Source organism: Pleurodeles waltl, chromosome 6 (genome assembly GCF_031143425.1).
Source record: "Pleurodeles waltl isolate 20211129_DDA chromosome 6, aPleWal1.hap1.20221129, whole genome shotgun sequence".
NCBI classification, from domain to species: domain Eukaryota; kingdom Metazoa; phylum Chordata; class Amphibia; order Caudata; family Salamandridae; genus Pleurodeles; species Pleurodeles waltl.
This window is the reverse complement of record NC_090445.1, coordinates 996,570,496-996,588,644: the sequence shown is the minus strand read 5'-3', so window position 1 is coordinate 996,588,644 and position 18,149 is coordinate 996,570,496. Positions and strand designations below refer to the sequence as shown.

Here is an 18,149-nt window from a genome sequence, read left to right as displayed (position 1 = left end):
TGGTCTGTTCCCAGAAGAAACTTGCTGGGGAGGGAGAAGCTTTATTCACATCACTTCTCAGCTGTTGAATAACTCACCCTTCCAGTTTAAACCTCAGCCTAATCATCGTGTTTTAGGAAACATCTTAAAACCTGGCTATTTTCTCAGGCAGTGTGAACAGTTAGGGGCCCTCCTTGGTGGAAATTGTATTATACTTCCTACTTGTTTCTCATTCTAAGGCACCAGTTTGAGGGCCAAGATGCCTTTGGCATTCATGTGCTCTATAAAAATGATCAATTATCAATAAAAGTACACATATAAAATATAAATAGCACATGTGTTAAAAACACTAAAATCATCCATGTAAAAGTACAGAGTGAAAACACATTATTATAATACCCCAAGTATAGAAACGTGATGCTCTAAACATTCCACAAATCAAAGCAGCCATATATGAAAGGGTAAACATCTTGGCAAGTTACTCATACTTTGCTTGATGTAAAACAATGAGATACATTCAGTTCATTTGAATTAGGTGGCCAGTGCAATATTAGTTTCATAGCATTGTGAATCAAGTTTAAACAAGGCTTCTAGTTTCCCAGATCATTTTCCCAACATGCAATAAACGGATAAAAACTAATTGGTCATACAGTAGCACAGGAGGTGTTTAAATCCTATATAACACAAACATGCATGTTGCATTGATTTTGGACTGATGGATTTTCAACTTTCGAGGAACATCTTACCCAGCTAGTTGCTTGAGGTTGTCATTAGTAGTATCGCATAGGTAAAAAATAGATACTCAACCTCCCACCTCGCTATCTAGAAACTTCTTACACGTAGCCATATTGCCATTATATTTTTTGCCACACCGAACACAAGCACTCTACTTGTGCAAGTTCTTCAAATTCCAAAAGCATCCAAATACTTCAGTGTACCCAAGTTCTTAGACAGAGGGATGATCCACTTAGTCCGGAGTTTGAGGTAGCAAGGGAAGAAGAATAATATATGTTCCAGCGATTCCTTGCGCCCATGAGAGGCTAGGCACTGATCTTCCACTACCCCACTTTCATGGCATTTAAAGCTAAACACCCTAGTCGTGGGGTACCATATCTAAACTGGACGTGTAACTTGCTAGCTATCTGTACGGTAATTTCATAAATAGCCACCTCGTATTGTGCACTGGGTTTTACATAACTGAAATCTAATGTTTGCCTTCCTTTACTCTGTGTTACAAACTCCCAATAATGACTGTTAATCTTAGCTCTTGAGAGCAAGCTCATCGACTCTGGAGAGGACCAATAATTATCTAATCCTAATTTCTACAATAATGCCTTTTACAGTTTGAAGCTAGGGAATCTTTACACAATGTGGAGCTATGAGTTTGCTTATGCCTGTTCGATATTCTTCAAGGGCAGGAGTCGACCACAACCAGTGCAAGAAGGTAAGAATTCTACATTCAGTTTCATGTGAGATCTTTCTCTGTCCTATGCCTAAATATACTGGCACAAGGGGGGCACTTTGGGCAAGGGATAATATAGACCTCAAGAAAACATGTTCCACAATGTCTAGGCTGTTACCCTGTGAGCTGCCCCACAGTTCAGCACCATGCAATACGGACCCCATTGCCTTTACATTGTAGATGTCAAGAGCTGGAGCAACCCTTTTAGATGAGGTCCTACGCATGATCTTAGCTATTGTAGCAGTCTGCTAAACTAGGGACATGTGGGCCTTCCCCACTCCATTGATAACTGCATTAATTGATCATTTACAGTTTCTTAGTCATCTGTTTGGGAACTATAAGAAAGTGGAGTGTTCTTTTGACAATATGTGGAAATAACATTACTTTATATAGGCACTTATTTGGTGATACCTCTACTCTTGATTATGTCACACATTTTAAAATATGTTTAAATGAGTCTACTTTCTCATGGCTCTCTTCTGACCCTTATCTACAAGAATGTTCTATACATGGTTCTTAATTGTATATCCTCTTTCCCCTCCCATCTTCCTTTCCTTATCTCCCACCTGCATGTATCACCTGTTGTATATTACACATGGTACGGGGAGATTAACTCTATTGTGATCAATGTTTAAATACCTTTCTATATCGCCTGTTACTCTTTCGTTAGGTGATTATTAATATGCATATTCATTTTCTTTCTTTCATGTCTCCATGGTAATGGTATAATTCCTTCCTCCTTACTTACTCTCCATAGGAGAATCTTACACTAACATGGTTGCCACTATGTGTGGTCTTCTTTTCTTATATTAGTTCTCTATACTTATTTGAACTCTGAGCGCCACATTATATGTGCTATGCATTTTACTTAACCCTCATGGCACTGTCAGTATCCATGGTTAAATGCTCATCTGTCTGTCATACCAGAGCTGAATCAGTCGAGTATTTGCTCCCCTCAGTTTTTGAACAGCTTTCACCATTTTAAGATGGGCGCCGTTACCGATGTGGGCTGTTTGTCTCATTTCTATCACCTATCAGCTTTCATTTAAACCCACTCCGTGAACCATCCTAAACTCGAACTCCCAATAGCACGTGGCTGAAAACGCCAGGCAGCAGGAGACGCACACACTGGGCTTATCGTGGCCTGTGTCAAATATATTTTCTGATGTACAACTCTGGAGACATGATTTGTTAAAGTTCCACTTGTACTGACCACCCTACCGGCAACCCTCTTTGGATTACACTAATTTTTGGTTCGGCTTTGATAATTAATGGAGTGCAGCTATAGACGCAATAACAGAATTCTTTTGGACCATCGAGATACTCATTGCCTTGAGAAAGCCACTTTGTGACAAAACACATGTTGGCTGTCAGGCTTAAATAACTGTAAAGAAGAACTGTAGGGGAATATGAATTGAATTGAACTTTCACAATAAAAGAAGATCTTGCAACACAAGATGGAGTGGTCTGAAAGACGTATGCTATGGACTGTGCTACACATGTTTGAACAAAGAGAGTGCTTTGGTTGCAATGTTTGAACTTACTGGCCCAGATTTACAAGAAAATGACGGAGTGCCACGCTGCTCCAAATTTGGCAGCGCCACACTCAATCATTTTCAAAATGCATGGATGTGCCAAATTAACAACAATATGGCACACTCCTGTGTTTCCCCTGCGCCGGTGCTAAATTTGCTGCTGAGAGCCAACACAGCCAACCTTGCAGCATGGTGCAAGGATAGCTGCACTCTGGGGCAGATTCTTTTTGTGCAGGAAGGGAAAACCTTTCCTGCACAAAAACAATCTTCAATGGCCTTTTGCTCTTTCTATGTGTGCTGCAGAATGCTGTGTTGCTGTGGCACTCCCACAGCAACACCAGTTCACACCCTTTCCACGCAAAGTGCTGCGTGTGAAGGGGCTGTATTTACAAGGTGGCATTAAGCCACCAAAAATGGCTTACCCTCACCTTGTAAATATGGCGCAGTGCATAGCCCCACCCGAGCGTCACTAAAAGTGACTCTCTTGTGACGATACGGTCTTGTAAATCTGGCTGGAATAGGGTATGCACAATGATGACACTAAGCCAGTGGTTAGATAGCACGCATACAGTATTTATTGCAGACTACAGGACAATTTTTCTTTATATGTTTCGTTGGTCGGCCACTCTTCCTCTGGCGTTAACTTCTTGTCTTCTCCTTTCCAGGGAGACTCCCAGGAGGCACATGGGGGAAGAAAATAAAAACAGATAATGGTAAATGGCCTGGTGAGTGTTTTTAATTTTTTTCTCTCTTGCTTTCCCAGTTTTCTCTTTTCTTTCTTCCTCTCTGTATTTTTCTTCTGTCACTTTTTCCTTTTCCATGACTTGTGGTTTTCTTTCTCTCTCTTCTCCTGAGTCTTCCGCCCCTTTTCTTTTCCTTCCTTTCCCTTGTTGTAGGAGAAGACTGACCTTAGGAAAATGAACTTATTTATCTTCCCTTTTCCTTCAGGGGTCTCTATGCTACTCTTGAAGATTAGGCACTTTCCCTCTCCTTATCTGGTAGCATACCACAGAACACACACAAAAAGGGAAGAAAAAAAAGAAAAAAAAAACTTAAGTGTGTAGGAGGGGAAAACCAAACATGGACCAAAATGAACCAGCAACAAAACCTCCCAATGCCCCTCCCCGTATTTTATTCTCCCTCCTTATTCCCCTCCTCCCCACTCTCATTAGTGAATCCTGCCCCACACACCTGCTGAGGCCACGCTCTTCCTAGAGCATGGCAGGGGTTCTGGGGTACTGCCTCCTGGTCCTTCACTGTCTCGGGTTGCCACTGGTGGTCTCGGTGTCTTCCATGCTCTCCTGCTGTCCTCGGGTCCTTCACCACCTCCTTCTCTCTCCCGACGTCGCGTTCTTCTTCGCCTTCCTTTCTGCCGTCGCCGTGTTCTTTTCTGCCTTCTCTCCCGTCGTCACGTTCTTCTCCGCCTTCTCTTCCTTCGTGTCCAGGATGGTGCGAAGAGTTCCTTTACCCTCTGCCGTCACCCGGAAGTCTACCACGATTGGTTCCCGCCCGAGGACGTCCGGGTCGGGAAGCTCTGGAATGCCGGTGCCCCAGGGGTATGGCGGGTCTGACGGAGGTAGTGACGGCCCATCACACTGGCCCACTGTTTTTTTTAAAGTTGTTGTAGGGAGGGGGCTGCTGAGGCAGCCAGACTGAGGTTTTATCAAATAGGACACTCCTTTGCCTTTGTGACTGAGTATCCTGTCTGCCCATCTCTAAATCGTACCCATAGTCTGTCTGACAACAATAATTTTGAAATAAGATTTTCGAGTGCTTCAGTTGATTTCTCTGTGCACAAGCTTTGAGTAAGGGGTGATGATATCAAAGAATCATGATCAGTGCTTTAGTAAGCATAGGGTGAGCTCCCCATAGAACTGCTAAACAATGTTTACAAGCAAAAGGTGATTTGTAGTAAGACACATAGGCCCTCATTATGACATTGGCTGTAAATCCCACTTACCGCCATGCTGACTGCCGCCAACATATCGCCGCTGCAGCGGATTACCGCCACCCATATTATGACCTACACATAGCAATCCATCACTATGCTGCCACACACACAAGTCTGCCATCCCAAAGGTCAGTGATAAACTGGCGGTACCAAAACCCACACCATTACGCCAACAGAACTACGCCCACAGCATTTTGACCCACAAGTCACCGCAGCAGACATTCAATGGTGCTAAAACATTGGCGGTACATACCGCCGCGCTCCAAATACACACACACATACAAAACAACACCACATTGGACAATTCAAACTACACACACCTGACACCCATGCACACACCACACACACACACAACTATAAAACCACACACCCACATTACCCACAACCCTTTACCATTACAAACAAGTGCGGCAAGAGAGTTAGCAAAACCACAGACAAGACCACAGACACACACCACCATCACCTATACACCATCCACGCACCCCACATCACACACCCCAACACAGCACCGCACACATCCTCACCCACACCACTCACAATACACCCATGGCACCGCAACAACACCCCAGGTTCTCCAAGGAGGAGGTAAGGGTCATGGTGGAGGAAATCATGCAGGTAGAGCCACAGCTATTCGGATCACAGGTGCAGCAGGCATCCATTGCAAGGAAGATGGAACTATGGCAGAGAATCGTAGACAGGGTCAATGCCGTGGGACAGCACCCCAGTACAAGGGATGACATCAGGAAGAGGTGGAACGACCTACGGGGGAAAGTGTGTTCCACAGCAGCAAGACACCAAATAGCTGTACAGAGAACAGGCGGTGGACCCTCACCCCCTCCCCCACAACTAACAACATGGGAGGAGCAAGTCTTGGCAATCATGCATCCTGAGGGCCTGGCAGGAGGAGGACTGGACTCTGGTAAGTCAAATCTCTATTACTATTACCCCCTTACCCTCACCCTCAATCCCATCACTCCACCACCTCACACACATCCCACCATCACAACCCACTCATACCAATACCAAACCCTGCACACAACACCAATGCATGGACACCCATCACAGACCTACAAGGACACCTATCACTAAAGCATGCACACTAGAAAGAAACAGCTAGCCCACCAAATAACAACTCACACAAGGCAATGCTGCCAGGGCAATAACAGCCATACAGGGCAACACACCCAAGATGACACACACACAGAAACAATACACTACATTTACATCCGCACAGGTCCCCCACCCAACGTCACCGGAGAGGAGGTGCCAGCAACATCCGATCCCCCCAGAAGAGGCCCACAGTGATGACAGCCGCTCTGGATGCCTGGATCTGGATGACCAACCTGGCCAATCAGGGATCTCCAGACAGTCAGAAACCCAGACACAGTCCCATACCACCACAGAGCCTCCCCCCTCAGGAAACACCAGCACAGTACCCACCCAGCGGGCCCATACCTCTGTCCCCAGGACACGTGAATCAGCAGTGTGTCCACCACTACAGAGACGCCAGGCCACCCCACAAACACAGGACGATCAGGGACCTGGGGTCAGTGGCAGTGGGCACACAGTTCAGGGGACAGAGGCACAGGACAACAGGGAAGCTGGGAGGACTGCTGTGCGACAGGGGGAGGAATGGCCCATGGAACCGACTCTCCATAAGGCACTCATCAACATACCACCATTCCCAGGAGACGATGGGCCAGATACTGGACAAGTTGCAGGAGACCCAGCGGCTGCAGGAGGGACAGTACCTGGGGATCAGGGAGGACTTGAAGAACATAACACCACCCTGGTCACCATTGCACGGGTGCTGGCAGACATGGCCAACACCATGAGGGAGGCAGTGGCACACCACCGGGCCCCTGACACTAGCAAAACCGATGAACAGCCTTCCACCTCCGCTGCAGCTAGTGGACAGGTGGCCCCACCACAGAAACAACAGGCCACCAGCACCCCAACCCCTGCAGAAGGAGAACCACCCTGCAAACGGTCCCTGAGATCCAGGCTGAAGCCTGAGAACATTGCCAAGACCCCCATTAGGAAATAAGACTCTCCTGAATGCCACCCTTGTGTCCCACTCAGTCACCCTGTCCACCTTGAACTGCCATTGCTCCCCTTCCTATGCCCCCTTGGACAATGCACCTCTGATACAAAAAGACTGGACTTGCACATCCCCTTCTAATCATTAGCACTTAAATAAACACCATTTGAATAAATACAAGTATGGAGTCTGTCATATCATTTAACCATGTATTTGTTTAACAAGCATTAAACACTGCAACATAACTGCACAATATTGAATACATAGGAATGACCTGTAGTTGGCTGCAGTCAACACACCAGGAGTGATAGTGGGACACAAATATCTGAAAATAGAGATGCCAAAGGGTACAGTAAGTGGCCACAGAAGTTGGAAAATCAGCCTGCCAGTGACAATGTCAAATACAAAACTGTCAATGTAAAATGTAATTACAGTGTCTTACCTGTGTGTCATTGGAAGTACTGTCTTATAATAGCACTTCTGTTGTCCTCATCCTCATCCTCTGCCTCCTCATCTTCACTGTCCACAGGGTCCACTGCTGCCACACGCCCATCTCCAGCCTCATCCTCCTGCAAAAAAGACACCTGGCGACATAGGGCAAGGTTGTGCAACATACAACATGCCACGATGATCTGGCACACCTTCTTGGGTGAGTAGTACAGGGATCCACCTGTTAGATGGAGGTAACGAAACCTGGCCTTCAGGATGCCAAATGTCCTTTCTATTATTCTTCTTGTTCACCCATGTGCCTCATTGTAACGTTCCTCTGCCCTTGCCCTGGGATTCCTCACACGGGTCAGTAGCCATGAGAGGTTGGGGTAACCAGAGTCACCTGCAAATATTGAGGGACAACTGTTAGACACACACTAATCCTTAGGGCCCACACCATACCCATTCACCAACACCTACTGGGTGGGAACCAGAGCTCACCTACTAGCCACACCCAGTGCCTCTGGAGTTTAGCCATCACATATGGGATGCTGCTATTCCTCAGGATAAAGGCATCATGCACAGACCCAGGATACTTTGTATTGACATGGGAGATGTACTGGTCCGCCAGGAACACTATCTGCACATTCATGGAGTGAAAGCTCTTTCGATTTCTGAACACCTGTTTATTTCTCCGTGGGGGGGGGACAAATGCTATAAGTGTACCATCAATCGCCCCAATAACGTTGGAGATATGTCCCATTGCATAGAAATCAGCTTTCACTGTGGCCAAATCCTCCACCTGGGGGAAAACTATGTAGCTGCGCAAGTGTTTAATCAGGGTAGACAATACTCTGGTCAGCACTATTGAGAACATTGGCTGAGACATTCCTGCTGCCAAGCCCACTGTCACTTGGAAGGAGCCACTTGCCAGGAAATGGAGCACAGATAGGACTTGCACAAGAGGGGGGATCCTGGTGGGCTGATGGATAGCAGATATCAGGCCAGGTTCCAATTGGGCACACAGCTCTGTGATTGTGGCCCTGTCCAGTCTATAGGTGAGTATAATGTGCCTGTCCTCCTTTGTTGCCAAGTCCACTAGGGGCCTGTACACGGGGGTGTCTCCATCTCCTATTCATCCACAGCGGTTGCAAACTAGGGGGCAAACGGTGAGTACGCTTCAGAAGAGTAAGGAGGCAGATAACGCATTGCACCACTTTGTAGGTCTGGCGTGGCGATTTTGGCATCGTTGAGCTACAATTAGTGTATAAAAATGACGGTAATGTGGCACAAGGAGGCCCTAGGGGCTCTTAAATATGCCCCTAAATCTAATGAAATGGTACAAAGAAGGGAGCTGGGGCCAGGTAAAAAGGAAGGAAGAAATGGCAGCAGGAGTAAACAAGAGAAGGAGGAAAATAAAAACAACACTCTTGTGATTCTTATAAATGCACAGTGAGAACCATTCATTTGAAAACTCCGAAAACCATCAGAAACCCCTTAAAAGAACCCATGACTTCACAACAAAAAGGACGTGAAAACAGTAAAGCCTAAATATTTAAAAAACGCCTTTATACCATTTATTGGTTGATGTGGTGTGGGATATATGGCACAGAAGATCTGATTGCTGAAAAAGCTTTGGGATAAGTAGTAATGGAACCGAGGCATTTAAATTCCAATGACGCTCCAAAGATTTTACAGTGAAGAACTGTTTTAATGCGATATCTCTCTATTGCCAAAATATCAAGCAATTATCCTCTACAGAGCTTCCATTTGAGATTGAGATAAGGTTGTGCAGACACTTTGTGAACTTGTTAGTCAGAGGTAAGTCAGCTGTAACTAGATTGTAAATGTCAGTTAAATTGCAGGCCTGGGAATATCAGCTGTAGGAACTGACACCCCTGAGAGCGGCGCAGTATGCTTGCTTAATGCTGTGTATCTCAGATCTGTCGCTTCTCCTCAGCCATCTATTGAGCATTACTGTTTACAGCAAAACTTGACAAGAAACTATTTTGACAGTGGTCTGTCGAAGCACAAATTTCGTCCTAAGGCCCGTCAGGCTCTCATGATAATTGCCAATGAGTCCCTAGTTCATGACAGTGACTGCTGAGGAAGAGATTTTACCTTAGCATGGTGTACCTTTTAAGCTCTGTGTAGACTGTGGCAATAGCAGCCGTTCGTCACACCGAAGTGACAGGCTCTCTTAGTCGTCTGCTATGTGCATAGCATTTTGAATCCCAACTTCAGAACTATCAGAAAATGAATTGCCCTGGGGTCCTTTTTTTCAGGTCTTAACATTGTGACAATGGCAGTGATAATCAGCTCTGCAAAGCAATACAGCTCAACTGAGGAAGGGGAACACATTCAGCCTGAGACATCTACCTGTCTGAGAAGTGACTGTTCTTAAGCAACATAGGGAGTGGGTGCAGTTCTTGTTGGTAGTAATATATATGCAGAAGTAGCCGAAGGTAATCTGAGGAATTACCCTTGGGTGAGGGGAATCTGACAGAGCAGCTGGTATGTTTCTGTGCAAATGTTGGATTGACACATTCACCACCAATTCTATCATCTGCTGCATAAATTGAAGACATTAACGCAAATAATGCTATTTTGGATGGCTTACAAGTAATATAATGTTTGCAACGCATTGCCAAGCACTTCAAATTTTAACAGGTGCCTTTAAGTTGTTGATAGCCACAATTTTGCTTATTTAGTGTGCACTTTTATTTTGACGGAGAGGGGCATGGCTTTTGTCTTGAGCTTCAAATAAAGACCTCAGACACAAAAAAGTAATTCAAACAAGGTGCAAAGAATTATTCCTTCTTTTCCATGAAGTGCCGTTTCATTTTACTCACAATCATGTTTAGAATGAAGACACTGTTCTCACAAGGGGAGAAGATCTTCCTAGAATCTCACACGTGCATAGTTTTAAGATATAAGGCTTTGAAATCTAAAATACCTCCTAGTGAGCTGTTTATGTACAACGCAGGAAACTACCATTTTGTTCCTCAGTACTACCTTTTAATGGAAATATTTTTGCAAATCCCTCTAGTGTGAACCCATGGCAGGCTAGAAACTGGAAACAGGTTTCAAACATATCTGGGACACAACAAATAAATAAATAAGAAATACTTTGAATTATGAGAAGTGTGTAATGTATGCTTGTTTCTGCTGAGTGCAACTTTGTAAAAGCTTCCACTATCTACTCCAGAGTAAAAAGTACAGTTTATTGTAATGGCGCTTTTGAGTTTCCATGTAAGGATAACATTTGTATTTGCTGGTTATTTTTTCTCTTTCGGATAGGCTTATTATTCTTACTTTAGATGCCAATTTAATGTCACTGGAACTCACTTTGTATCAGCGTGTTAAAATGACATACCATCTTGAAAATAATACCAAAGAATATGCTACATAATTTGACTTGAACCACATAATATTGTGCATAATCTACATTTTCTTGGCTTTCCTTGACGCATAATTTAGTCAACTCTGCCACATAATTTCATTGTTCGTTGCCTTATAATTCTAGTTGCCCTGTCTAATGTGTTTACACTGAGTGTTTGTCCAATAGGCTCAGTTAACACTAAAGATGAGGCCTTCAGCATTGGTATGCAGTGGAGTTCAGTTGCCAACACCACTAGCTTCAGTTGACAGTATTTACCATGAAGCGGTCTATAGTGGCAATGGTTTTGAGGAAAATTGCGAAACCCACAATACATCCACATATGAGGTTCCAAACTTGTAGGCATATGGTAATATATATCACGTAGAGTCACGATGGTAAGTTCAAGGAAGTTTTATTGAGGTTTTTGGACAGGTGATCGAAGATATGTGAGCAGAAAGCCAACATGTGTTTCGCCCCCTATGGCAGGTTTGCCTGGGGCTTTTTCAAAGCTAGTCATAAATAATTTGAGAAAATCCAGTATTGTGGAATGAATTTTTGGCCGGTCAATATATTAATTCAGACTATGAGGTGTGTAAACAATCGTCTAATGACAAAAGTGGACTTACAACAGGGGATTCAGCCCGAAACACCTTCTGTCATTAGATGATTCTTTACACCCCTCATAGTCTGAATGAATATATTGACCGGCCAAAAATGCATTCCACAACCCTGGATTTTGTATTTTGTAAGTTTGCGCTGCTTTTGAGTAAAAAAATGACGCAAATGAGGTGCAAAAAAAGTATAAATCAGGGCCCAAGTTTTTCCAGGACCACATAGAGGAACAAGACCAAAGGCAGAGCTTCTTTATAAGGTTATAGATCTTCAAGGTGACTTGCAATACCCTTATCATGTACGACAGGGGGTACTTTATTTCTCATAATACATGGACACACCATTACCTTTCCCTCAGCCAAATTAAATCCCTGGTGCTTAGCTCTTTCATAAGAAAGAGAGAGCATGTTCGTAAACATGAAGACTAAAAATAGAATCTCTAGTGCAAAATTAAACATATATAAAAACTGTTAAATATTTGTTGCAAAAAAGAAATTAGGTTAAGTTTAATAGAAGTCAGTCTTTTTTAAAAAAGATACAGTAGTTCGGAATGCGTAGAAACATATAGAAAGATTCTAACTTTTCTATAATTACCTAATGAATTCAAAAAATACATACATTGCCATAAATATCACCTTTCTGCGTGTTACTGTACAGCTAAAAAAATGTAGCAGAACAAAGAAAAGCCACGCTTCATTTTCGTTTTTTAAGCAGCTGCTTTTTTGCCTGCCTTGGCCTGGTCTGTTGTGTCTAGCAGCATGCACGGTGACATCAGAACTCAACTGTAATAAGTTATTACAGTGGAGTAACTATGTGATTTCTTTTTAATAGGTGACTCTGTATCACCAGTCACCTATTATAAAGAAATTAGAGACTGTTTTTTATACAGGGACTTTAGAATTTGTGTATTATACAGCGATTGCAGGCTACCAGGCTTTATTGATGAGATGCAATTAAGTAGCCTTACAGTAAATAGGGATATTGCAAGTATCAAAAGAGTCCTGAGAACCTATAAAACCACAAGATGGCAGTCTAAGTGATGGAACTTCGAGGTGACTTATGTACAGGTACAGTGTTGTATTCCCTGTAATACGTGGTACTCACTGGCCCACCTGTTGCCCTTTTCATCCCAACTGTACTGTAGTCACTAAGTGAGCCAGGCCATATTTGACACCTTCAAACAAGATTACTTTGCACTGTGGGATTTTGTTAAACACTAACTTACAAGTAATTCTGGGATATGTATGTATTGCATGTTTCTCTTGGCATCTGGTGCAGAGAGAGAGTACTAATCTGGTGTGTAAAAAAGGAAATAGAGATGGGTTGAATGCTTAAATTAGTGCCAACCACGGGAATAACTTTGTCCCATATTCCAGTCTATCAGTTTCCGCTCAGTGTGCCATTCCTAACAGAGAACTATAGGCAATTTACCCTTTAGTCCTGCTTCAAGAGTAACAGTTCAGCCCAAGCTGCCAGTCCTCACCCTCTTTGAAAGTGAGCACAGGTAACCCCAAACCAGTTTTAGCCTTGGCGGGTTTCATCAATGAGATGCAGCCTAAATCCTAGGGCAAAGTAAAATAGAGGCCCCACGACTTTTCACACTTAAGGTGTCATGTGGAAAAAGGGGCACTTTAGCCTTTCTATTCACTCCTAAGGTATTACATTAACAGTACAGGCCATTCTCGTCAAAAGAACGCCCCTGTAATTAGAAAATGAAATAAAATACGGAAGATTATAAAGGCATACCAAACATCCATATCTGATAGTGACATAAACCTCAATATCAGAACTGCTTAATCGTGATTGATCCTATAAAAAGAAATACAGTCCTCCGAACTACAGTGCCGATTTGTCTTTGCATTTTATTCAGTACCGTATATTAATATGCCACATGCATACATATTTTGATTCACCTTCTGTAACAACGTATACTAACACTGGGCATAAATTAAAGAGAAACATTTAATAAATATAACCGTGAATTCCTACCTGTATCAAACTATATCCTGTGCGCTGAACCAGTGCACGCAGGGCAGCTTCTTTTTGTGTGCCGGCCAATCCATCCCCTGGCTTTTGATTTGATTCCATTGTGAATGATTATCGGCAAAAAATCAGGTTAATTAGGGGTGCTCACTGCAATCAGATTTAAGATAAATTAAATGAATTACTAGTGGCCAACACACGTATTTGAATTTCATTAAGATTATATTAATTATACAATTTTTATCAATTACGACATTAATGCTGTTAATAACAGACCCCTTCTTTCAAAGGATTTCGCGAAGATCTTTTAATAATTTGTGACTGTACTGTACTGAGTTTAACATTAATGATCTTGACCTTAACACATGCCTTTAAGGGTATTAAATATGAATTCCCTATTGTGACTTGTATACATTCGATGGTGCTTGTATCTGCTGGACAGTATGCTTCTCAAATTTCTTTGGAAACTTGCCTAAGTTGACTGCCACAGTTTTATGGCAACTTTCCACTTATTGATGTGAATGGAGCAGTATTCCTTCTGTAGATGTGTTAAAACTGGATTCGTAAGATTTGGGTCAAATTAATTAAATCAAGCTTTTCACAATGACATTGATTTTTCAACTGTTTGTAATGCTGTAAAGCCTCTATCATACCATACTCTTGCAGATTTTTGAGTAGTACACCAGGGCTGGGCCTTATGTCTAAGAGCATCAATTGGGGTGCTATTTGCTTGGAATACTTAAAAGAATGAACACTATGGTGGCAACTGGAGAACTCCACAATTAATAGGGCACAATCACCGGCAACGTTTTTCAAAGGGAGGCGTTAATGGTTCACCCAATGAAATTGGGCAAAATGCTGAAACTTAGAGCATGTTTTTCCAAATATATTGGCTAAGCATTTGAAAGTTAACAAACAATCAGGAAGGGGAACGCTTGAGAGGTCAATTAAATGCAAAATTGAATCCAACACTCCAGTATCATGCACACAGGCATAGTAATACAAAGACATATAAACACAATGGGAGACATTCACAAAATTATTCATTGGTAGTAGAGGATGTAGTACCAGAGTACTTTTTTACATACTCTGACCTGCCTTTGTGAATCACCCCCGAAATGTTCAACTCCTTTTTGTACAACAGTGAAGAGGGCACTACCCTTTCTAATAGTAATCATTGTATATGAATACTCCCTGAATATTAACAATGTATTCCATTTTAGATGTTTTTGGACCAATTCACAAAAGTACGTACGAAGACCGGAAACAAGTACCACAGAATACTACTTTATGTAGTGCAAAACGCCTTTGGAATGTACACTTACAGAACTCTAAGCGATTATTCAAAAACCTGTATGTTGTAGTATGTTTAGTAGTACTAAAATATTACTGCTAAAGTAATACAATGTGCTAATCATAAAGCTGCAAGTGTAAATCTCCACCTCGACCTCCCCAACCTTTTCTATGGGGAGATGCTCACATATGTAAAATCACTAGTTAGTAGTAAATAGGGGAGGGAGCAGGATGACTGGCTGTAAAAAGAGGGATACTTACTACTAAATGGGAGGGGTCTAGGGAGGAGCAAGGAGGGGTTTAGCAAGATTTAGAGAGGCTTTAGGGAGGGGCAGATATGCAGCTACCCACACCAAAGTGTTAGCACACTGGCATTCACAAACTGCACTTCTAAAGATACTAGTTACAAATGGACCCAAAACAATAGTACATTACCCAAGCTCAAAGCTAGAGTAAGTCCAGCACCACACGTGGACAACGAGTGGTAATGTAACACCCTCCCAAATAACATATTGATGGTAGGGACTTCAAATAACATCCCATTGGATATAATGTTAAATTAACTTAAACTATTTAAATAGGTGCAAATATAAATAGATATAATTTACTATTAAAAATATCTAAAATAAAACGTATTTTGTAGTTTAAATATAAAGTATTTTAATAAACATTTATGCATTTTGAATTGGTATAATACTATTTTTCTTAAAATAAAATTCCATTATGTTTAATTAATTCTATACGTCACTTTTAATGATTATTAATGCATACTAAACATATATTTTTTCTTTAGTTGGGAGTTTATTTTTAAATTGAACTTTGGAAAAAATAATTCTTATTTAATTTATTATATTTAAATTAATAAAATGCTTAATTCAAAATTAAGTTAATAGTGCTGTAGCATATTTATTTTACTCTACACTTAAAATAAATCCATACAATTAATTAACATTAATATTTAACAGAATTTTTAAAATAATGTATTCAGTTAAATGAAAGTATTTATTTTCCCCTATGCTTTACCATATGGAGACCCCACAGTCGATGTTAGAAATTCCCTGTGGTAAAGAATAGGGTGAGTTAAAAAAGTGTATACACTTTATAATAAATTAGTAAAGATACATATATGTTAATTGTTAAATGTAAACAAAATGGCAAAAAATGGTAAAGCAGTATTAATCTGAAATAAATATTTAATAAATGTAAACATATCAAATTGTATTTAAATAATTTCTGATTTTTAAATCAAACAAAACAATCTTACATATAAAGTACAAAAATATTTTTTATCATTATTATTAATAATATGTATAGAATGCGTTCAAAGTAGTTTATCAAAAAGTAAGAATACCTTATTTAATGCATTCAAAAAGGATTGTTAAAATGTTTTATAATTACTTAATAAGTATTTTGATATTTTATATTTTTTTAATGTTACACTATATTTGATTATGTTTTAAATTAATTCAACAATATTTCCCACGGGGTTTTATTCTGATTCCCTCTCTCCATTATTCCCTATGTGAGTGTTTTGCAGTATCAGTTGTCGGTCATGTTTGGTACTGTACCTACTACTGTTTCTTCTGGTAGTAATAGCTTACACTTGTATATTTGGCTCCACTCCTTTTTTCAGGCAGTAGAGGCGTGTTAGTCTAAACTTTTGAGTAAGTTTGCCCCCTGATTTTGTGTCTAGCAAAAAATTGTAAAGTTGCTTTAAAGTGCAAATTATTGGGAAGTGTAAGGTAAGTCATCTTTGTGAATAGGCCCATGAGTGTTCAGACTTAAAACTAGCTGGATGGTGCAAGTTCAAAGTTTCTGAACTCTGGGGGTCACTGGGAGTTTGGCAGATGAAAACATCTGTCCACCAAACTCCCAACGAGGAGACCATCATGGTGCAGCGGTCTCCCCACTGGCCCCATTACAACTTTCCCTCTGGGCTGACCGGCAGAAGCCAAGGTTTCTGCCGGTCAGCCCAGTGGGAAACAAATCCCTTGTTCACTTCTCAAAGACAGCACCCCAGGGTTAAGTCTTTTTAGGATAAAAGCTGTTCTGTCATAATTTAAAAATCAAGCCAACTCAGTTGGCCCTGATGACACTCTATCAAGTCAGTAGAACAAGGACCTAGGGCCTGGTGTACTATTCCCATAGCAAACTAGAGAATTTCAATTTGCGCACTGACTGGTTTGTGAATGCAATTTGTGATGTGACCTATTTACTAATAGCTTGCATTGCAAATTGTGCATTTTCAGGGAACTCCCAATGACCTACCTTATGAATATATATGTGATTGGCTATACGTGCACTGATGGAGGCCAGCAAGAAACAGCATATCGCTGGCCTTACATTGGTATTCCCAAAAAGGAAAATGTTTGTTGAAAAAAAGTAGGCCAGGTCCAAGAAAGAACATAAGTTCCATTAAAAAATCTTTTTGGGGAAGGCATCTATAAGAGGAGGCAGTGGTTCTTTGTTCCCCCATGAGGCAGCCATCAATATTACCAAGAGGAAAGCTGTTCCCATTGTGAATTAGATACCACCCTCTCTAAGATTTGAGTATCTGGCCAATGGTTTGAAATCACAATTATGGTCACAAAATATTGATACATTCCTTTCTGAACTACTGATAGAAAGGTGAAGCCCTTTCATGCAATTTAGAAAGTGTTGCAACTACCCATTCAAGAGTTGGGAAGACTGTTCTCACTCATAAAACAGCTTTAGTAAAAACTGAAAAGGTTCTTGTGTGGTTGCAAACCTTCACCTTGCTAATATTCAAATTTAGTGCACGTAATTATTTTGATTGCATGTAAATTCAATCAATTTATCCATACACAATCTTGTCATATAAGTAAAATATGTATTTAACATGTTTTAAGCTGTTACAGCAAGCATTGGGTATCACACCGTTAAAGATGCCCAGTAACAAACTTACAAGCTTAAGACTTTGCAACCCACTGTTTTATGCTACCCACTTTCTAAACATAAGAAATACTGATATAAACAAGTAGGTGTCACAAACCTATTACAAGCAAGCTAAGCCATTAATTCAATGTTTAACTTTTTAATAGCACTTCTTAATACATTTGGATTTCTTGCCACTGTTTCTCAAAGTTCTCCACCTTTGGGCTATTGATACATTTGCAAAACCGCAGAATCTGACATAAGTACTCATACCTTGAGTTTCAGAACAATGAACAGACATTGGATATTTGTTGTCTCCAATTTTACAGTTGTTCATTTTACGCTTTTAGACAGCAAATCACAATGCCAATGTCCTCCCATCAATAAAGATAAAGTAAAAATATGGAGCTATACCTAATATATTTTTGATCTACTGAGATTTGCTAACTTCTTAGGTGAAGGCAAGTGCAGGCTTTATATTTTGTAATAAAAATCACAATGTTTTATGTTTTTTCATCCAAGGCGTCTACATAAGCAATAGAAAGCATAAGCTTGAAGATATTTGGAGTTTGATCCAAAAAGCATTC

At 41.2% G+C, this 18,149-nt stretch overlaps 1 protein-coding gene across 2 annotated transcripts in view; it reads right to left on the bottom strand.

Moving 5' to 3' along the window:
* A1CF (APOBEC1 complementation factor) overlaps positions 1-18,149 on the bottom strand; it is a 167,189-nt gene that overhangs the window by 103,196 nt on the left and 45,844 nt on the right. For both annotated transcript variants that reach the window (XM_069239876.1, XM_069239877.1), the window contains exon 2: positions 13,381-13,524. In XM_069239876.1, coding sequence (XP_069095977.1) covers positions 13,381-13,479 — 99 coding nt within the window. In that variant the 5' untranslated portion in view covers positions 13,480-13,524. The remainder of the gene's footprint in view (positions 1-13,380; positions 13,525-18,149) is intronic.